Source organism: Sitodiplosis mosellana, unplaced genomic scaffold (genome assembly GCF_009176505.1).
Source record: "Sitodiplosis mosellana isolate CC-2019 unplaced genomic scaffold, AAFC_SMos_1.0 Smas_scaffold_6226, whole genome shotgun sequence".
Classification (NCBI taxonomy): domain Eukaryota; kingdom Metazoa; phylum Arthropoda; class Insecta; order Diptera; family Cecidomyiidae; genus Sitodiplosis; species Sitodiplosis mosellana.
Genome location: NW_022601467.1, coordinates 14,792,255 through 14,815,559, shown reverse-complemented (window position 1 = coordinate 14,815,559; position 23,305 = coordinate 14,792,255). Strand labels below are relative to the sequence as shown.

The following is a 23,305-nucleotide window of genomic DNA, read 5'->3' as shown; positions in this document are numbered from 1 at the left end:
TTTTGTTTAAAAAAAAGATTTTGTTTTTTTTTCCTTACTCGTTTTGTATGGTTTTTGTTCGTCATTTGGACGATGGCAATAACAAAATGTTGATAATTTTAGCGTTTCGTGTTTTTTTTCTGGATTTGTTCTGTTTTTTTAGAAAAGAAGAAAATTCTATGTTCTTGATTATCGTTATCTCAGTTCGTTTTGTATAATGTTATGTTTTTTTTTCTCTTTATCATGCATTTGTTACCTAATAATTTAATTACAAATTATATAATTAAATTATAGTACTTTCCTCGATTTAAGTAATAATCTGGCATTGCTACTTCTTCCTTCCTCATTTGATTCCGCTTGTTTGATTGATTCGTTGGTGTGATGACAATTACTAATTTTATAGTCTAAATTGCAAGTAAAGCTGAAAAATTTGCGTGTTTGTGTGTTGTGAAAATATGTGCATTGCGATTGACGCAAACCGGATACGAATCTCATCAATTGGATTCGATCGCTTTTGACGCCTTTTTTATGGGAGAGTTTTTTTTAAATATAGATAAAATTGGTTTTGTTTTTATAATGAGTATGTTCGCTCGATGAAAATTTGCTACGACTTCTTTTAAACTTATTGGGGGTGGGGTGGCAAATACTTCTTCAATCCACGTGTAGTCGATGGTGATGGCGATGTCAATGCACCGCTGCGATTAGAATTGAGAGGAAGAGATTTTTGTGCGCTGCCGCCCTTGATGAAATCAACATCCATCTTTGTGAATTTCATGACTTGATTTGGTCCACAACCCGATTCAGTTGACAAGATACCCTTCAACAAGTAGCGTCCGTTGCCACGTGTACAAGCCAAAGCGCTACCATTGTCAACATCACATGGGTTTCCTTGGGCACGACCACAAACAGCTGAATTTGGATTGAACGATCCCAATGAAGACTCACATTCGTCAGCGGACAGTGGGTTGATTGCAAGTGAATGAGGTAGTGATCCGGCGATGTGGTCTGTAACGAATGCAAAGAATGGATTTGGAAAATTTAGAAAATAATGATGAAATAGTTGTACTTACATTTGATTTGTTCTTTGCCCCAACCAGAGGTGACACATTCTTCATCTGAACCTGTTGGTTCCAATTCAGATTCGTCAAGGCAAATTTGCCCAATGTGTTGATCGTATTTCAATGGGTTTTCCAAGTGCAAGAGAGCCACATCGCTTTCCAAATTGGTTGGTTGGTATGCTGGGTGCATTGTGATTGCCTTAACTCGAACAGTTTGGAATGGTTTTGGTTCTTCGGTGCTACCCAATTTCCATTCACCACCTTTGATCAAAACATCATGTGTACGAAGTCCCTCAACACAATGGGCGGCGGTTGCAACAAGAGTTGGTTCAATAATAGCTCCACCTGAGAAACCATCACAAGCAAACACGATTAGTATGGCACTTATTGTCATTTCAAGATCGCTTATTAAACGAAAAAAAAACGACACGCAGCACTCTAGGCGAGGGACACTCAAAACACTCATCGTACATATATTGAGCGGGCACTATCGATGCGTTCATTTGTGTGAGTGCGATTGTGTAAACGACAATTCGTGTTCAATATGTGTACGATGACAGCTTCGAGCATTCCACGCGTAGAGGCGTCTTACGTCAAATCTTTCCAATGTATTTGTATACGAAGAAAGCGACCTTGGTCATTTCAACGAATCATGATAAAAATTAATTTACCGCATAGGATTGTTTTGGTTGATTCTCTCAAGATCATTGCTTGCCATGGGAATTCTCCAAAAGCGGCTTCGTTTGGTCCATTTCCACGTGGCAATCCAGTCTGTTGAATTGAAAAGTATGCGTTTGGTGGATAGTTCGAAACTGACAAGAAAAATTGTAGCCGCTGAAGTATACTTACTTGATCACGAACGGCGCAAACACCCAATTGGTTTGCACGGAATGGACTGGCTGGTGTTTTTGGTTGTGGTGGCTGTTGTTGTGGTTGGAAACCTTGAGGTTGGAATGTTTGAGGTTGGAACGTCTGAGGTTGTTGTGTTTGGAATTGTTGGCTTACCTAAAAATAAAATGGTCATATGGTTTGGTTAAATTTATGATTCGCTGCAAATATGAGGGTGGTCTAGAAACGGATATGTTAGATTTGGTTAAAACAAAAAAAAAGTGTTGCGTGTCGGCAACACGAATTCGATATTCGAAAATTTTACCGGTGATGGCGTTGGGAAGTCTACTGTCGTAGCAATGGTTTCTTGAATGGTCGAAGCTTGAGCGAGCGGCGGAGAAGAGAATGCCTGTTGATTTAGAGGAACGAATTGTGGTGGCTGTTGGGGTTGGTTCTGTTGCGGCGTGTTAAACTGAGAGGGAGGATTGAATGTTTGTTGTTTTGGTTGGAAATTAAAGGGATTTGGCGACGTTGGTTGCTGTGAAACAGAGGTTTTTATTGGTTGGTTATTGTACGTGATTGCGTTTGTAATGAAAGGTGCATTTGTGTATTGTTTGGTTTGTTGGCTAGATGCAGTAAATGGATTGATTGGATTGATTGGGCTTTTCAGTGCTTCACCTCTTTTCTTATTGAGTCCATTGCCATTTGTTGGTCGGTATTGTCCATCGTCGAAAGCTTGAGCTAGGACATTTGCATCGAATGCGCCAGTTCGCAAAAGGTTGGTTGGCCATGGATCGGTGTAGTTAAGATCGCGACAGCAGACACCTTGTTGGATGCCTTTTGATTCATCGCGGCATGGGCTCAATGGTACGCGGTAGGTTTCTTGTTCCTTGGTCAAACTGACTGGTGAAGATTGGAGTGTTCCATCAGCGGCACAGAATTGGATATCGGTACAGTTAGTGGCAGCTGGACAAGCGGTTGGTGGCAATTGTGGGGCCAGATCTTGTTGAACTTGTGGTGGACGAACTTGTGGTGGACCAACTTGTGGTGGACGAACTTGTGGTGGACGAACTTGTGGTGGACGAACAACTGATGGGTTGTTGTTGGTATTGTCTGGAATTTCTGGTGATTTGTCTTCTTCGTGTTGTAATGGTGGCAAGTATGCGCCGGTCGGGTTGCTTGGTTGTGGAACTTCATTGTCACGTGGTGGAAGGTATTGGTTGTTAACTGGACGCTTGGTAATCACTGGACGTGGGGTGGTTGGGCTAGTTTGGTATGAGACAACGGTAACACTTGGATTTGGTCTTGGTTCTTCTGGAACACGGCAGCACACTTCTGGGGCCAAACATTGCGAAGCCTAAATACAAATGGGCGAAGAGAAGAAAAAAAAATCATTGGTTAAAACAAGGTTTAGTACAAGCTTATGTCAATACAAATATGTGAATGACAGTAAATTAATTTCCATATTTTATGTCATAACAGTGGGAGAAGAATAGTCGCGACGGAACACATAATACATTCGGAGCGAGAAAAAAAAGTGTTAATCTCTTCCATTCTGCCGGAGTGAGTGAGATTAAAATCACAATATCAATACTCCTGTAACCTTGCGAATAAAATCGAAAATGAATGAATATTCCATTAACACCACCAAAATGCTCGTGCATTGTGTATATCTCATCAATGACTGTCTCACACTGTGCGCGAAGTCTGCATGCCAGCTATTCAATTAATTCAAAAGTCAATGACGCATTTATCAATATATTCAACATTTGCATTTTATTTAGCAGCGTCAGCATCACAATCGCGGACCGATTTTGTGTGCACAAGCGAAACACACGAAAACTATGCTACTTCAATTTTTTGCATCAAATCATCACAGCAACGAAAGTTGGCGACCCACTTATTGTTACGATAACAATGTTGTAGTGTGCATGTGTATGTATGTGTGTTATTGACTTAGATCTTAACAATAGATGCGAATGCCCGAATTTCAATCGAAATGATTGTTTTCTTACCATTTTGGATAAAGTTTGTTTCTTTGCCTGCGCTGCATAAATTATCATGTTTTATTCAAGAAGGCTTTGTGACCTTATCAATGTGAAGAAACATTTTAAAGCCTAAAAAATCCAATAATATATCCTGAACACGAAATGATATGCTGATTTGATGGGATTAATCGTGGATTTTTCTTATAAACTCCCTGAGACTGTTCGATGAACTCTTGATTGATGTCATTTGTTTGGATTCATATTTCCAGACTTGAATCAAATCGAAACATCGTTTCAGGACTCTCTCACGTAAAGAGTTTCTTTTTTCCGCTTGCTCGTCAGCAACCAATTCCCATGCAAACGCACGAAACTCATGTTAATCGATTTCCCAATCTAAATCGAATAAATTTACCGCATCGTAAAATGTTAAATATGAACTCAATACAATTCATTCATTCCAGCCAGCTATCCAGCCAAGCCGGGCCAAACAAATGAACAGTGCATATTTGAACTTTTAATATTGACGAGTATGGGTTGTTGGTCGTTGATTCTGGCTGAATTGTAACGGATCGTAGCACAAATTCACACACTTATCACTCGATGGCATTAATTAATTTTTATTTGATTTGATTTGCATTTTCGTCTTTGTCAACCGCAAGTTGTGGTCCAAAACGAACCGAAATCAATTTCGTATGTGAAACAAAAGCGAAAATAATGAGATAATTATCATAAAAAGCAATAACGGGTCACAACAATTCGATCGGTTGTGTGCCAAAACGAATCAGTCATCATGCAATGTCAGATTGGTGTGGCGACTCTATGCATGCAATGGCAAAACACATCCCATCGCATCGCATCACATCAGTGGAATACGCTGCCTGCCTGCCTGCCTGGCTGGCTTTAATCGCTGTGCATGGCCGTGTGCGCTTGAGGAGAAAGAATAATTTACTATTTGGGGCTATGCAGCATAGCGTGCTCGATGACCTTTTTATATGCTGCATTTTACATACGGAGCACACATCTATATGCGCTTCATGTTGGATGTATCGTTGTGTGTCTTACGATCACATGATATGCGTAAACTGCGATCATTAGCATGTACTTCAATGCACACCAATTATCAACGAAATGGCATTTTGTGAGTGCTGTTCGGCTTAGGCGCGCGTATTCCAGTTTTACGGCGATTTTCTTTATGTAATACACCACAATGTATCGGCAGTTCATTGGCGAAGTGATAGGCGTGTGCATAGATTTATCACGGTGTAAATCGCGCTTTTCACCTTTCACATTCAAATGAGTGATGGACTTTGTGGCATATAAGTGGTGATTGAATGCATACACACACATGCGAGCACAAGTAGCACGGAGCCGAGTAGAAAAAAAGGGTTCTATGCAAATCGTATTTGAACTTTGAAGGTTAGCCTTTACAAATGCACACAAGCAATAATGCTTAATTTGATGAATGGCTGCGCAAAAGGTGTTGAAAAAACAAAATGCAACGATTGTTTTGCATCAATTTGCCACCTCTTGCTGTCTACTGAAGAGGTGTGCACGAAAAGACTAGGAAAAAAAGCGTACAGAAATACAAAATGCCTAGGCTCATACATATATGATGAGAAAATATTCGCATTATTATTATTATTTAAAGTGTTCGTCGTTTCGCGAACAAAAGAAGACAAAAACCTACAACGACACACACACACGTAGCGAACATATTTGAAATTTATGAATATTTTTTGGTGTTATCTAAATTGATCGCGCTTTAAATGGTCTGTGAATAAAGATATAATGCGGCCCAGTCTCGTGTTTAATTAATTAGAACAAGTTTTCGAGAAGCTTAAATAAAATTAATCGGATTGCTTTTTGTTGCTTTTGTGGTTGGTTTTGTGTGTATGTGTGCGTTTTTTCCGGTTGTAATAATTATTATAATTATGAATTTGATTTGGCGTTTTTAGCTCTATATTTTGGTCATTTTGAGTGCGACTACTGTGGCTTTTTGTTATTTTTGTTATTCGGTTGCTAATTGAATGTCAAGCCGAAAATGTTTCAATCGTGAAAGGAATGCACTGCTGTAGACTTTTGAAGAATTAATCGCAAACATTCCAACGCTTGACATTCTGAACACCATCAGCAATTATTTTATCTAGTCATCCGCTGGTGAGAACCATTCGCATGCAAACAAATATCGCAAAAGTCTCAAAATAATGCATGAAGTCTGTTCTCATTCTAACTGTCGCACTTTGTCATCTTCAATGTTTATTTTACGGTCGTTTTTTTTATTCATCTTCATCTCCATCGTGGCCGTCATTGTCTATTCATGCAAATATCTAGCGGGCTGCACACATGCTTGTGTGCATGTGATTGAGCGTGTATATTTGAATGTCGTAATCGAATCATCGCATGGTGTACTCGCTGAGCCACTGATTTAAATAAGCTTCAGTGTGAAAATAGGTTACACAGACGGTGACATTATAAATAAAGTTAAAATAAGAAGCATGGAAAAGATGAGAAACAATTTTTGTGTTGCACCGCATGCATTTTGTTAAGAGAAGCGAAAGAAAAAGGTCCATCTCATGTGGCATGAACACATTGGCGGCAAAGTTAAGCGCGCTGTAGCCACATTTCCTACTTTATTGAGATTTTATCTAATTATCTGTAAGTCATGATTTAACACACACAAAGCGGCAAAAACCGACAGTAGACATAGACAATGGCATTATTGATGACGCACATGGTGAACAGTGAGAGAGCCGACTGCATTATTGACCATAGTTGTGAGGTGTGTGTGTGTGTGTGTGTGTGTGTGCAAGCGCGTGAGCGATCACAGAAACACGAAACCAATATGACCTGGCTCGGATCGGCTCGACTGTGAGAGAGCTATCGGCTATGGTGGGCTGAATGAGTGAAGCGCCAGTTTTAAATTCGAAACAAAAATAACACATTTCCCCTTCGAAATGGTGAATGATAAAATGTAAAAAGTCAAATGTAAAACATACAGCGCCAACAGTACACAACACTTTTGCGTACAATTTACAGAATTGTGTCTGGTAAATTGTTATTGCAAAAGCGTCTAATAAATAGCATTTGGCCAAGTTGCATATGGAATTTGAAGATGTGTCCACCGAATCTTGCACCAAATACAAAGTGGTTTGCTTTTTTTTATTTCTCTATCTCTTTCTCTCAGTTTGGCTGCTTTTCCACACTCGATGGCCAGAACGACGAAACACATCACAGCAGCAGCAGCAGCAGCAGCAGCAGCAGCAGCAGCAGCAAACATTTTCAAACGGCGTCTTGTGAAATGCTTCTTCGATTAAAGTGGATTGCGGTAAAATCGTTTAATTAAAACCGACACTTTTATTATCGTCAGCTATTATTTATTCATTTATACATATGGAAAGAGGCCCGCGTTCGATTTCCACACAACAAGAGCTACAAAATGCATCTTATATAATGGCGACGAAGGCACATCGCCTTAGACATGCACCGACACCAGAATGCACACAACAATCGGTGTCATCGGCATATTTTGCATTTGTTTGCTTATTTTCTTTTTGTGAAAGAAAATTTATGAATAAAAAAAATCGTATTTCCCGTTTCGGTCAAAATTCAGATCTGAATTTGGTGCGTAGTCACTTTGTGGAACGAACAAAAACAAATGCCGAATGCAGTGTGGCCCGATTGCAACTGGGTGGGTTACCAAACAACAATTGCTAGATGCGTGGTTAAATAATGCGCGGTTTCAATGTCAGGCTGTGTCATTGCAATATTTCACGAGTTATTCTATCTTGTTTCGTGAGAAGCTGCGTGTTGCGGAAATTCCAATGAATTCGAGTGAAAAATAAAACGTTCCGACTAAAAGATTGCAGCACCGTGAATGGAATGTGATTCATTGTGCAATTAAATGTACGGAGCGACAAAGCATGATTTGACGATTTCATTCTGATTTCATTTATTGATTATTCTGAAAATGTATTCATTTGTGTAGGATCACAATGTGAGTGTGTGTGAGTGTACGAGCGCGCAAACAAATGACTAAGTCAATGGCACGAGCAGACAACAGACACATTCGATTAAATCATCAGGTAAAAATGTAATTTCAATGCAATGTCGTCTGCCTCCGAATCTCTCGCATATACATGTAGTAGGTTTGAACAGTCGATTCACTGTTCAAAAGAAGAAAAACAGATTTAACCGATGAATTTATTGCAATTAAACCGCAAACATAATAATTCTTTTCTTTTTATTAATGAATAATTGTGGTAAATTAACATGACAACTGGCCCACTCATCTTCATATAATTATTATTGTCACATTGCATTTTAAATCGAAAACTCCGCCTTTTTTCGTTTCAATTTGGGCAATTTCGTAGCAGATCGATCTCGAACCATTGTTGCCAATATGATAAAGCAACTTGATAATGCATGACATTTGAAGTTTCCGTTTGTTATCAAACTCTCATCGGATATTAAATACAGCAAAAAATGATAATAATATCAAAATTCAAGCGGTTTTAGACAGAAGTGCGCTTTAGAGAGAGAGAATGAACTCTCAAACAAACGTTCACTCGATGCGGGATGTAGCCCAAACATATGCTTACGATTGATTGATTTTTTGTTTATTTTTTATTTTTTATTTCTCTCTTTCTCTCTCTCTCTCCCCCCGTTTGCTTCGACGCATTATGTAATTCCCCTTTCACAACATACACAACACAGTAGTAGTACTTTTGCGTGCGCCAGTTATCTGTTTGTCTGGATGATTCGACATTATCGAATTATGTTGTGTCGGATTACAAGCATAACATTACTTGTATAATATTCAATGGATGTTGCACCACATTTTTGGCCTCAGTGAGTTATCGATGTTGGTGCTTTTGACCGCATGAACTAAAAGGAACCGTTTCAGTTTCCGTGAAGCGACACAAACAAACAAATTGTTGGATAATGTGTTTTCTTTTCTTTGCAAAATAATTTGCAATGCTTATCTATACATGCAGACCCGCATTCACGATTAGTTGACATGCGGAGTGAAGCCAAAAAAAAGACAACAACATATTTGGGATTATGTGATGGAAGAAATGTATTGTGATGACATTTGGAAGAGTGTCTTATTGAAATTTTATCGATGTTTTCATTCAATTTTTAGCTGCGCATCACATTTCGATTATTGCATGCGATTGAACATCAGGAAAATATTCGACAGTCTTACGCAAGTGTCAATGGAACGTTCAATCAAATAACATAATCCATGTTAATTATTCGGCTTGTCACTTTCTTGGAATGTTCAGCACTTGGTATGCTATCACTATGCGATATTTGGTGACTTTGCAGAATGAAGCTTTTTTTTCCAAAGTCCACAATAGGCCATTCCAATGCCGATACACATAAAACTATATAAATCTATTCAAATCAGGTTCGCCTCTTTCATGAAGTCTATTCCAAGAAAATTATTGTTTTTGCATGGAAACACACGGAGGTTTTCTGAATTAAGAATATATTTATTTTTTTCTTCAGTTTTGGAAAAAATATCACGATTACCGCTTCTATGCCTTCATTCATCGATGCCAAGGAATAAGAATCAAAACAAGCGAACCAGAGAATTTATTATCCAGTTGAAATAGCTCGCCATAATACACAATCAATTTAAACTGGAAAATCATAAATATTCAAAACCATTGAACTTGATTTGTTTTTGCATACAAAATTTACAAAGAAAAAAAAACGAGAATTCGCCATTCAATATTTTAAACTGGAACATGTGTATCGTAATCGTATGTATATGAACTCATATTATTTATTATAAACACATTGCGTCATATTGTCTACTTTGATTCGAATATCATTTTTGAGGAAAACGAAAAAGAAGGAGAAAAAAAACACACATCGCATCGAGTGAGTGATAGCAACACCTTAGTGGCAGTAAGCACCGAGAGCGACTTTCCGTTTAAAGGCGTTCTGTATCGTTGACTATGTCTTTTTCTTTAATCATATCATAAAAATGAATCTTTACCAATACGGAAATCGAGAATGGATTAAATAAACAAAAGTTTTATTGGCTAATCGACCTTTTCGATCAGATTCTCATTTGAATTTGGTATAATTTTTTTTGCTACGTCTCTTAACACCAAAACGGAGATTTGACTATGGTTTTTTTTCTCGTTCGCATCACATTTCAATACTTGGAGTGTTCGAGTAAAGTACAGATAAACCTTAGCACTAGCAATCTGTGCCATTTTTCATAAGGCGTCTCCACTCGCATTGAGTTTGTATTGTAAATGTTAAGGTGCGTGCAACGCCCTTCAATGTAAAAAGCAATACAAGTGGAGATGATACACGGGATTTATCTGTACTTTTTGCATAATGGAAAAAATGACCATATTTTGGTGCTATTTAAGTTGTCATCATTTTAATTTGGCTTTAATCATCCTTTTGTTTTATTACGATTCGTCTTATTGTTTTTCGATCGGATGCTTGGCGTGCAGACAATTTTCACTAACTTTCGTTAAATAAATGGATGCTGTTGACACATCGATTTGAAATTATAAAATTTCGAAATTAACGATTATTGTCATAATTGGCAATTACATGGGCTGTTACAAGCGATGAGAATAGATTTTTAAACGGCAAACATGGCAAAATGGCTATAGTCACCCACACAGAAATCACCAACACTTTGCGTCAAACATCAACCAAATGTCGTTTGTGATTAAGCATTTGTGTGGTGGAAAAAAAAAAGAGTCGCACAGCTCAAAATGATACAGTGAACGAAAGTAGTATAACATCAAAAAGGAATCAGTAAAATATGCAAACGACTTATTGTCTGGCTTATCAGAGATAACCGACATTGATAGCAGAAACGGGTGTGATGCACGCCAGTGCAGAATGCGATTTCCACACGTAAAAACACGACGATAGTGTGAATATCAGATAAACCGGAACCCGATAACATCTACATCAATTCCACTTTTGCATCGTTGTTCGACATTCATTCGTCTACGATAGAGTCGAATCCAAAGAAGAAAAAAAAAACTACCAAAAAGCATCCATTTTTTTATGTGTGATTATTTGATTCAAGTCTGGATTTTCGAATCGCTATCATAGATATTTGGTTTATACTTTCATATTTATGATGTGGTGACATCATATAGAATCATAATAACTGCATAAAAGTGTGTAAAATATTCACAAACTTGACGCTAAGCTAGACAGCCACGACGAAGACGGCTTAGACAGCTCAGCCAAAAATAGATGAATTTATAATTTTTCTTTTTCTATGTCTTTCGTCGGTCTCTTTCTCTCCGTTTGTATCTCTCTATAGCTTTATGAAATCTCATAAAAATGTGGAATATTGTAGCAATAATAAAACACAAATGGAGATATTATCTTGATTAGGCGAGAAAGCCTTCGAAGATGTTGAGACTGATCGTCGGTGTGCGTGAAATGTGTGAGTTATTATAGTTCACATGATATTTTTTTCTTCTTCTTCTTCTTATTTTCATATGGTTTATAGACTTTGAAATATGTTTAAAACATGTAAATGGCCTAGACCTTGAGAGCGCATCGTATTTTTTTTATTCTGTTGACAGTGGAGCCTCAATATTATACATCATAAAACGGCGACGATATTAAACGTCTCATTAATATTCGCGCGATGAAAAAATATGGAAAAAGAAGAACAAGAAGAAGAAGTGAGTGAAAAAATCGTCGCAGGATTTTTCTTCCGCTATCTATGCATATGATTGTTGCACGAATCCGAAGTCGGTAATTTATTTGTGTGGACAAGTCGAATGTTAAAAATGCGTACGAATTAATTTAATAGCACAAAAGCGAAACAGTCATAATCAAAATGGGTCTCGATTCGATTCAAATCAATGATGTCAATTTTTTGTGTTAAATTTTAGTCTCTCTTCCGGCACGACATTGTGCGGCACGATATTGTGCGAATAATTAACAACAATGTGGCTTTAATGTGTGGTTGTGAAATGGAAGTGGAGATAAAAACACGCCGTATATATAGAAGATGACACACTCGCGGATACCACACACACAACATCAAATGGTAATGACGGCAGTCTCTTTTTTGCGCACTCGCATTCGCGCTTGTTCGCATGTTGTCCTCAACGCCGTTTCACTGACCAGTTTGCCAATGGATGACCAACGTGTATTTGTGTATGATAACATCCGGGTATTTGAATTGAAGGACACAATTATTATAATTATAGGTATTAAAAACAAATAAAGCAAAGTGACACGCTGAAGCCACTCTTCAATTATATGAGATTAACTGTCTATCGCAATTGTTGCGGCGCATTTTGAACAGGATTCGCTAAATTCATGCAGATGAATGATGTATAGTGGTTCCTTCTGCGCGGTTTTTTTTTGTTCTCTTTTCATTGCTGTTGGCTAAAAACCATTGAATGAATGACGATATGAAATTCGGTATCTTACCGGTTGACGTGATGCATATGGGCTGTTACGTTGAACTTGTCCGTTGTAGCATTGGTTGGCTGGTACACAGACTTGGTTGCGATCATAGCATGGGGTTGGAAGTTGACGGGCTGGTGTTGGTGGTGGAATGTAGCTGGCACGGGTTGGTGGTTGAGTTGGTGCTGGGGTTGGCACACGGATGGCGCAGCAAGTTTCGGTATCAATGTTACATTGCTGAAATGAAAAGACCAAAACAAAATATGTAAGCAAATTTCGCGCCAGTAGAGCAATAAGTCATTTTATTATAATTATTTCTATGTATACTACGAATACGCCAAAGAAATTCTATTCCCAAAGTTTGTCGGCAATATCAAATACTTTTTTTTTCTTTTTTTCAATAAAATAATTGTCTGTGATCACCCAGTTACATGCAGTTCAACTCGAAAAATTAATGACCGACAATTCATTGAGAGCAGATATGTTTCATCAACCACAAGGGAATCGTTTTATTGGTGACGAACATACACACTTTGCCATCATTCAACGCAAATGGATCAATTAAATGGCAACCACAATATATTTGGGTTTACCGTTGCACGCTTTATGTTTTCGCACAATTTTCGGCAAAAATTATTTCGCATGAATTGTACTCTTCAAATTGAGCATGTGCATTTGCAACAAAATGAAGCAAAAGAATGAAAAAAAAACCGAAAAATCCGAAGAAAAAATAACAATCGAAATGTGTTTTATGTGCACAGAGAGTGTAAAAAAGAAACAAATGAGCAGTGAAAGAGTTGGCGAACATTTGTTGTTATTCAATCTCGTCTCATTCGTGATAATTTTATTACTTGCTCTTTTAACACTTATCACTTGTGTGAATGTTTACTAAAGAGAAGAAAAAAAAAAAGATTGGTAAAACACGTGCTAAATTTAGAATTAATCACGTTTTTTAATTATACAAACACACTGACAGATTACGAATCAAATTAAACGAATATAAAAAAAACGTTAGCCACAAAATATCGTCGATTGACCTTTGAATATATACTGAATATATTTATAAAATTCACATTTATGATCGGCACCCTCTTCGCATGGATTAGAGACAAACAATAGGAAGTTACATAAAACGTGCGAACTCGTTGAATGAATGTTCGTCTCCTTTCGATTTTTGGCTCCAGTTTTCATTCCAAACCGGGCAGAAAAAAAAGAGTTGCTTTCATTGAAAATGTGCGGCAAGTTTATGGTTATCATGCTTTAGTTTTGGATGCGCCCATGAAGCGCTTCAACCAAAATCCAATGAGATCAAGCTGTTTGACCGATTGATCGTTTTTAGGCTTTCGAATGGCATTCGAAGTGTTGTATGACTTGTGTTGCTTTTATGATAGCGCCATAGAGATCAAGTGGGTAGTCAACGACAAATGGCCCAAGAAAACTCTCTCACTCGCATTATTTCAGTTTATGCTAATAATTAAACTAATTGGGAAATTCTTATAATTTTTACTTGACCCAGAAACAAGCCGAGAAAAAAGCCCTGCACACAATCTTCTTTTGTTTATTTGGTTGGTTGGTTGGTGTGTTGGATTCTGTTTTTGGTGAGTGCACGTTTGCGCACACGCCGACATGCTTTCCATGTGGCCATACCGCTCGATCCGCATGATGTGAGTGCAATGCAGAACAAAAACCATGCGCACATACACACTTAGCGGGCGAGAGTGTGAGAGAGAGAGAGAGAGAGAATGAGACACAAAACACACCACAACCGGCTCTCTGTCGTACTTGAGGCAACAACAGATAAATAAGAGGCGATGTATTTACGAGCGGGCTGATTTTCGTGTGCATAATACAACTATAAATAATATGTAAGGTAAATTCCCATAATTATGTTTTGTAATGAATTCGGTTTATTCATTTCGATGTATTTTTTTGTTGTTGTTGCTGCTGCTGCTGTTTGTCGTTTTTTTTTTCTGCTTCATTCTGTGTCTGTGTGCTTGTGTCTCTGTTGCTCTTGCTCGTCGTCTGCCACATTCGGTTGGTTTCGTTTGGGCATGTTTCATTTTGGATTGTTTTGTTTTCACTTTCTGGTCTTGCAGTGGCATCGCATATATTAAGATGCACACATTAAATTCTAGCATTGTTCAGTGTTTTATGTTCAAACGGTGCGGTATGCATGCAAAATTCGATATTTTTTTCTCTCAAAATGAATTTCGAACGTTGTAGAAGTTTCGAATTGTAAAGTGTGGCCAGAATACGAACAATATTTTGTATGCATTTTTTGTTTGCAGTTCCAATTAATGACGATATTGTATATAAAAAAAGCAAATGCAATAAAGCGATGGCAGCCAATTGGGTAGAAGAAAAAAAAAAATCTAATAAACACGATGACTTTTTGCTTTACACCGGATAATTTCGGATATCAGCGATAAAGTTCACATGATCGCAGCCAATGCAAATTGAAAGGTTGAAAGAAAAAAAAAGAATCCGTTTTAAATAAAAAAATGCCATTAACATTTTTGTTGCCCTTGGTCCGGAGTTGTTCATCGAAGAAAATTCCTTCAAGATCACCAAACAGACCCGCGCGCATTCACGCACACACGTGAAGAGAGAGAGAGAGTATCGTTACTTCATATTTCATTCATGAAAAATTCCTAAGCTTCAGATTATAACCATATTTAATAACCACGTTCATCGGTATATATATATATATATATATGCGACAAGCTAAGTGTGGTCTGTAATTTAATATGATCATGTGTGCGTCATGAACTGATTTGTCCTTATTTCGTATGGCGCAAAACAAAACAAAGCCAACCAACGAAACAGAAGACCGCGACCGAACAGCAGCGACACAGGGCGAACGGAAAAAAAACAACAACAACAACAACAGGCAGAGAGAGAGAGAGAGAGAGAGAAACTCACATCTCTAAAATCGATTACTTAATTTGTTATAAAACTGATGATACATATGAAAGCATCGAACGGCCAAACCAGTTTTTTTTTGGAGTCGAACAGTGGCGGTGACGGTGACGGCGCACAATGATGAAAACGAGTACGTTCCTGTGTAAATCGAGATGCGTTTTCAAGTGGAATCGAAGACACGAATTTTTGAATCGAGGCAATTGAAACAATCAAGGCAATTATTAAAAGCGATATTCTATGAAGCCCGAAAAACCGCAATGCCATTTTCAATACGATTCGAGTAGCACGGCCAAAATGCGAGAGAGGCGCTTCAGCAACATAGTCAAAATCAATTTATTGCATTTGTACACGTGAGGAAATCTCAGAGCAAAGCATAAATCTGTCATGTGTATGTGTTATTTTTCGATTTCTTCTTCTTCAATTCATGTGTCGCATTTTCAATGAAAAACCGTTTGCAGGTGTTTTTTTTTAAGACGAAGAAGAATACACACATGAAATGGATACTTAGTCTCACCGAGTGTCGAATGAATGTGGCATATGGTTTACATTAGAATACCGCAAAACCCATATCGATGGCGTTTATTTGCTTCTTGTATTGTTTGTTCATTGACTTGTTCGTTCGTTCGGAGGTTTGCCTCGGTTAATTAACGGACAATTTGTGAATGTCATGTAAAATTAACGGAAAAAAACATCGGAAAAAAGATGCCAAACGAACAATTTGGAATAGTAAAATAGTGTGTGTTTGACGATTGAAGTCTCCGCAAATGTGTTAAGCGACGCGGCCAGATGTCTTCTGATGACCACAAATGGCTCGGTTTCTGATGTGACCGCATATTGAAATGATTTACATTCAAATGCATGCATTCGCAAAATTTATGTTTCTGTTAAGAACTTAATCATTTTATTATTTCGGTTGATCGGAAAACCATCGATGACGACGGAAACAACAATCAAGACCAAGCCGTTGTATCATAAATTATGTAAAGATAGTTCAGCATATGCAAAAACATTCAGTCCAAATAATGCTCGCTAATTGTGAACACATGTAATAAAACAATTTAGACATTTCAGATAGAACTGGTCAACTGGCAAACAAAATGCTATGAAAATATAGAAAGAAGATATTTGATGAGAAAAAAAGCATCCAACGTGCAATACACGTCACTAAAATATGTACAAACCAATGTATTCCATTCATGCTAATGGATTTTTAGTTGTAAATTATAATATTACATGACAATTTTGTTTTGTGAGCGGATCTATCGCATATCGATGTGATCGGGTGAATATGGTAAATGGTGATCAAAACAACAACAGCGCCAACAACGTCCGATCACAACCCATAAAAACGTAATTCAAATTGACTGATGATCGTAAATATATTGGCATCGGTCAACGGTTAGTTGCACGTTGAACAAATTCCACTCTCAAATGGCGGACAAAAGGGAAAAGGTGATTGTTGCATTTCGAATGTGATTTTCGTTTGGCTTTTGCTTCACCATAACCGCATCACACACACATTGAAAATTGTGTTAAACGAAGGAATTGAATATGGATGTCATAAACTCGGCGCGCGTACACACACACACACACACACATACACACAACAAACAACTGGATCAGCAACATACGTGGTCCGCAGCAGTTCAATTTTAACTACATTGACACAGTGACCCGTGCGCTGTGCGAGTTCAATCGATCATCGATTTCGTTATTCGGACGCGTGTTTTTGTCACACATTTGACGATGATAAATGACATTTTGTGCATGTTTTGATCGACTGTTAGTCGTTGAGTGATGAGCGCACACGCACACGCACACATTCATCAAAAAATGATGAACAAATCAACTTTCAAAGCAACAAATGACATGAATCGTGGTCATACATCATCATCGTCGCCTTTGTCGTCGTCGTCGTCATGGTGTACAATGCGGAGGAAAAAGTACTTCGAAAGTCATTGATATTTGCATACATTGAATCAAGAGAATAATAAGATGAAAAACCAACCAACACCGTCGAATATTAATGAAAATTAACCGATTTTTGTCGATGTTTACGAACAATTTACTAATTGACCACCAAACATAATGGTAATCAAATATGAAATGCCAATTCGATTTAAGCGAGTCCGGCAAAACGAAACACCACACAAACAATGCTTGAGTTTTATTGAAAACAATTTATTTAAATTATTCGACCATAAATAAAATAATTATTAATTGAATGGCGTGTCGAACGATGCTCAATATTTATGTGATTACCAATATGTTCGATTGACAATGTGTGGCGATCGCGCGCAGCCACAGTATGAACGACAAGCGCGCTGCCTATCAATTCACCGAATATACATATTACTCAAGTGTCCTTAAGATTTTTGTGCATTTTGTTTTTCTTTTTTGATCGTTGTTGTTTTGTGTAAAGCAATATTATATAGAATATTGTGCAATGCTGTTGCAAAGCGCATGCAATATCATCCACACACACATACACAAGCACATACGACCGCGACCAAACCGTCTCATCTTGTTGTGTCGTCACTGCTATCAGACTGACCGAATCGTTGTTCGATTTATTGAAAAATTGGAATTTGTTGGTTGTGCTCTGATGGACTTGCTGTGTGCATTCTGTGTACTGTGTTGTTGTTGTTGCTGGTTTTTTTTCGGAGTTTTCATCTTCATCGTCATGAGATGCCGACGATGGATCGGTCTCTCATCGTGGCGGCCCAGAGTAGGAGAGTCGTGTACAACGTGATATGGCGACATATCGAGTTGTTAAGGCATGCCAAACAATCATAAATACACTCTACATTCAATTGCTAATCGCATCGCATCGCATCTCATTTCTTATATTCTTGAATATTCCCTGTTGAAACGTCGGCTACATGCACACATTAATCACCCAGAGACTATGGCCGAATGATAAATTCTCATGGAGATTGGTTCAATGCGCAATATTCCATATTGCAGTTTCATTTTACCGTTATGCTTAGACATACATATGCATTTTTTCCAAGCGCTATCTCTTGCTTCGTTCTGTGCTCTCCGTGAACAGCAATTATTCAGCAAATTCAATAATTTTTGCCGTGTGCTCATGTTCGATGTGATTTTCTCTTTGGTTTACAAATGCAAATTATACCAAGAGCAAATAGTTTTTAACAATTCTTAAGCTGGGCTAGACTATGATTTTGGATCTACTCAAAATCTTTTTGTCTCCAGTAATTGAAATTGGTTGTTGTTTTTTTTTATTCTAGTATTTCGTCGATTTTTATCGCTTCAATTGAGCAAAGTATTGGAAATGAGTACGATAAAGAAAATATAGAGTTGTTCATTGATTCTTTCGACATTAATCTGGATTCCAATCGATTGTGAATATAGACTGGACCATACGGACCGAAAGAAGAAAAAAAAACACACACACACACGATAGAATTATAAAGTCTATAAATGGGGTAAAATTGAAATACGAAACTGAAACTAACGATCTAATCGGATCGATATCGTGTCAATTCATTTTACCTTTGATATATCACGTCAATGTATTTAACACGCGCACCAGGTTAAAAAGAAATCGTGAAATTTTTCGTAATTATGCATGTTTCTTTCTTTGCATGTCTTTCGATTGCACTCACTCCAACCGAATGGAATCGATCGAAAAGGGAATAGAGCAACTAGTATGGGTGGTAGTGTGGCGGCAGCAGCACCAGAAAGCGAGAGAGATGAAGAGAAACAACAGCAGAAAAATGAGGCTTGAAGCGCATATAATTTGATGTGAACTTTAGAAGCATAAAATTACAAGTTCTTGCATTTTTGTGGCTTTCTGGATGTGTGTCTGAGCTGCCCTGACTCTCTTGTCTTGTGTAAATTGTGCGATAGTGTAATATTACCGTCATACCACCGCCGAAGGCGGCACAAAACAGTTCTGCATCGAACTACAAGTGATTGTTTTCAATTGAATGTTTCATGTCTGCTACTCAACAGATGCACTAATTAAATCACAAAACACATTAATGAAATGGCTACACAGACAATTCAAGCCGGTGTTTCGACATTATCTCTCTTTCTTTTGGCCTATGCTCTCGAATAGAACGAGTGCGTTGTTCACGTGTGTTCGGTTCACACCGCATCCACACACACACACACACACACGTACATCGTGCACGCATGACATCACACACAATCGGTGTGCCCCCCAAAACAGCTCCAATGACCGGGCATTCAGATGCAATTTCGAAATTGTGCACGCGTGCGCGCACTGCGTAGATAATGGTAAATGGGTACAGAACGATTCGCACTCAAACAAAAACTAAATTAAAAACGGCAAATGAGTAAACATTTTCAAATTTCAACCCAAAATAGAATATTTAAATGTGCTGCGTGTTTGTGGACGGCTGTGAAGCGTGTGAGTTTACTGCGGAGCGAATGAGAGAGATAAACCGACAGAGACAGAGACTATAATTGTTTTTGGAATTGAATTTCGCTTGAAAATGGTGAGAATTCCCAACGCATTAACGTGGTACAATAATTTTTATTGCGTACACACAATACGCTCACACCAAATTCAAACAAATCGAACTAAAAACAGAGCAACAACATTTATAGTTTTATATGTTTTGTTTTGTTTTTCTCTCTTCGAGCAAGCACAACCTTGAGATAGAAGGAGTGTTTGTGTGTATTGTGCATGGCTGCGCCCCCAAATGGTGAGCAAAACAATGGGAAAATTGCAAGAAAAAAAACATTTGAAACATTAACAAAAAAATGAACACGGCAATAAAAACCGAACAAAATTTTCTGACTATTTTCCCGTTGATCATTAAGCATACAAATGAACATTATGGGCTCGCACGGTGACACAAACTTGGCCATTCATATCATAATGATCGATAACATCTAACAGAGAATATTTTGTTTTTTTTTCTTGATCAGTACAAAGCTGAAATATGGAAATTACCTGGCTGCCTGATCCGCTGACTTGGCTGGCATCAACAAAACCGCCCTGGCATTGGTATTTTGGAACACAAGTACGACCATTTCCTTGGCATGGGGTGGTTTGTGGGCGTTGTGGTTCTTGTGGTGGCAAGTATCCAGGAGCACTGTACAATTTAGCAGCGGTGTTGCCTATAAATTATGCAGAGAGAGAGAGAGAGAGAGAGAGAGAGAGAGAGAGAGAAACACACACATTTTTATGTTGCAATTTTATAACCAAACTCAGCTATTGTTTTCATCCAAAAATCAAATTATGAACAGAGAAATAAAAAAAAAACAATGTTTAGGTCGCGATGCGCGCACCAAAATTAAGTGTTTCCGGTGACTGAATGAATGGATAAATAAACTCACAAACAAATCATGATGATGAACTTACTGCGTAAGAATGGATTAGCGGTGAAGTCGAATTGTTGTTGTGGTGGTCCAGCGGCAACAGCACGTTTGAATGGTGAGCCCTTGCTCATCCACCAGAATTTTCCATCTTGTTCAGCTGGTTGTTCACCGAACAAGTTGCTGTTCAAAACGACAGCATCGAATTGATCTTTTTCGCCGCAGTGGGCACCGACAAAGAAAAGCCCGACGAGGGCAAAACACACGTACATGCTATTTGTTATGGAAGAAAAGAAACAAAGCACACCGCAAATTATGATTAGTCAATCAATAGAATTTAAATTTCATTTGTTTTCGATTTTTCGATTTTTCGTTTTGGTAGAAAAAGTTTCGGAATAATATCAAAATGATTATTATTTGGTTGCCGATCAAATGTAACGCAAGACCGTAATTACATAAAAAAAGTAACAAAACCGTAAACAAAGCGAATGATAAATTTTCTCGCCAACAACATTCGAATGATGAAATAACGATTGTAATACGTTCAATTCGTCACGTCCAAAGATGCTCAACAACTTTGTTACGTAGCGCCGACAGAAAGAAAGGAAAATCGAAAAAAATGGCATCGAATGTGCGATGGCAAAAGATGCATTTAATTTCATTCAAGTGGAAATCATTAAAATTTTATGCCGCGAAAAAAAAAATCATATTTGCAACGTTTCCAGCTGATCGACGACACATCGGCATCAAGAAATGTATGCAAAAATGTTGTCTGCAAAATTGTTTCACCGCATCTTCGTCTGATCCAAAATTGATAGTGTGCTGCTAATTTGGTCGAACCGCAAATCGTGTCCGAACGAAGTTCAGAATTCGAAGCAAACAACCATAACAACTCGAAAGCGGTTCGTCGAGAGAAGAAATGCATTTCACATGAAATGAAAACGAAAGAGGCGTCGAAAGTGAACAAGAACAGATGTACAATTCCATTTGATCGATGATGGTGTTGTTGTTGATGTTGAGCATTTACAATGTTGTCAATAATAAATTTTACAATGGCACTACAGTATGTGCGATGTGTTAACATCAAGAAAAACACTATGTAGTGCATATTCTGAGTGGAACTGAGTTCGACATCAGTGTTGTTCGAAGCAACGACGGAATAAAAAAAAAACAAAAACCAAAATTAAAATGATTTCCATGGGCCGTGCGTATCAACGTCATCAACGCGCCGACAACGACAATACGGCAAGGAAAAAAGCAACGAAAGAATCGAATAAATAAACAAAACTTAAAACCGGTGTAGATTGCTCACTCATTTCACCTTGCCGTGCCCTACTAAAGATTTTCAGCAGACTCACTGCTCCAACCATACCATCTCGCACAACAATAATAATGAATTCTGAAATGGGAGCGTGCAATGCCATACACCATTGAGGAGAGAACGACGACGAAGTCGAAATGAGAGAAAAACTCGCCTAAAAAAATAATGTAATATATCGACGTTGAATTAAACAACAACAACAAAAAAAAAAGACGAAGTTCAATTGAACCCAATTGGAAAATGTCTTTCATTCACACACGAAATACGCGCGGTTGGCGAACTTTAACATTTGTTCAACGCATTACACATATTCGGGTTACACAAAGTGTATATTTCGTAATCGGTATTTTGTGTGCATTGCGATAATAGGATTACAAAGACGGAAACCGTGCAATTCTTTTTACATTTGAAATGATAATGATCGAAACAGAATCAAACCAATGTTTGAATTTTTCATTTATAGTCGAAATCAACGAACTGAATTCCTCGTGAAATAGACAGGCTTTGCCACTGATCTAATCCTTTTGATTTGTCACTTTGGGACGATCTCTTGACATGGATTTTTACTCTTTCTCTCTGAATATCACTTGTTGTGGCTACAGGAGTAAAAGTTGATAGTTTCCTTTATTTCAAATGATTGTTATATCCGATTGTTGCATTTGATTTGCTTGTTTTGCACGAAAAGCGCCAGAAAATGTACACTCATTATACTCAGCCAATTCAGCACTTGCAATTTGCATTGCAACCAAATAAATTTCAACTTGACCGAAAAAAAAATCTTTATTATTCCGTAGAAACTTTTCTAATGACAAAACAAATTAAAATGAATGAATTTGGTTGTTGCTGTTGTTTTCTCTTACATTACGGAAATTTTTGGGTAAAACTCGAAAGAAATGAAGTAAATTATCCAAAACGGATGTTTCGCTGGTAATCCAAATTTGTTGTGGTTGACGAAATGAAAAAAATCACTCAAACACAATAGTTTGTCCCAAAAAAAAACGCACTAAAATTCGTAGCACAAGATTGAAAATCCAAATACGATCTTTGCACTTCGAATGATCACCTTAGTATGAGAGTCAGTAGCAAATTACCGCATTTATATAGCGAATCGAAAATCATGCGGTGGCTGTTTTAGTTTTCGTTTTCGTTTTCGTTGCCTCTCTGCAAAAGTGGTTGGTGTGTATTCAGAGGATTTGCTGTGTGTATCTCGTGTGCGCGCGTTCGCATCTATGGCTGTTGTTTTCTATCTATCTCTGTTTTGCACACGACCAAGCTGCAAGCTCTCTCGATAAATTGGCCGAAAAGACGACAACAACAACAACAAAAATGTGTACCATAACCATAAGGTGCCGCTGCTGTGTGCGCGATTATTCGCACGCTTGTGCTTGTGTGTCATCTCAACGCTAGCTCATTTCTTGAAAGCAGCACCGCGATCACCATAGCTACAGTTGTGATTAAAGGTAAAGAGAGAAAGA

At 37.9% G+C, this 23,305-nt stretch overlaps 1 protein-coding gene across 1 annotated transcript; it reads right to left on the bottom strand.

The window, feature by feature from the left end:
- On the bottom strand, nucleotides 1-22,905 carry LOC129577807 (inactive serine protease scarface). The gene is made up of 9 exons (XM_055465402.1): nucleotides 22,691-22,905; nucleotides 20,556-20,782; nucleotides 20,145-20,311; nucleotides 12,299-12,511; nucleotides 2,191-3,222; nucleotides 1,887-2,042; nucleotides 1,709-1,808; nucleotides 1,050-1,382; nucleotides 1-984 (listed from the first exon to the last, which is right to left on the bottom strand). The coding sequence occupies exons 2-9, from the start codon at nucleotides 20,779-20,781 to the stop codon at nucleotides 602-604; spliced, it is 2,610 nt and encodes an 869-aa protein (XP_055321377.1). The 5' UTR covers nucleotide 20,782; nucleotides 22,691-22,905; the 3' UTR covers nucleotides 1-601.
- Nucleotides 22,906-23,305: the final 400 nt, after the last annotated feature.

Bases quoted from the DNA above. Each gene is read 5' to 3' on its own strand.
- LOC129577807 (XM_055465402.1), bottom strand. From the start codon at position 20,781: ATGTACGTGTGTTTTGCCCTCGTCGGGCTTTTCTTTGTCGGTGCCCAC. The intron at 12,512-20,144 runs GTAATTTCCATA...TTTTCATTTCAG, and splicing joins TCAGCGGATCAGGCAGCCAG to CAATGTAACATTGATACCGA. The intron at 2,043-2,190 runs GTAAAATTTTCG...TTTTATTTTTAG, and splicing joins ACTTCCCAACGCCATCACCG to GTAAGCCAACAATTCCAAAC.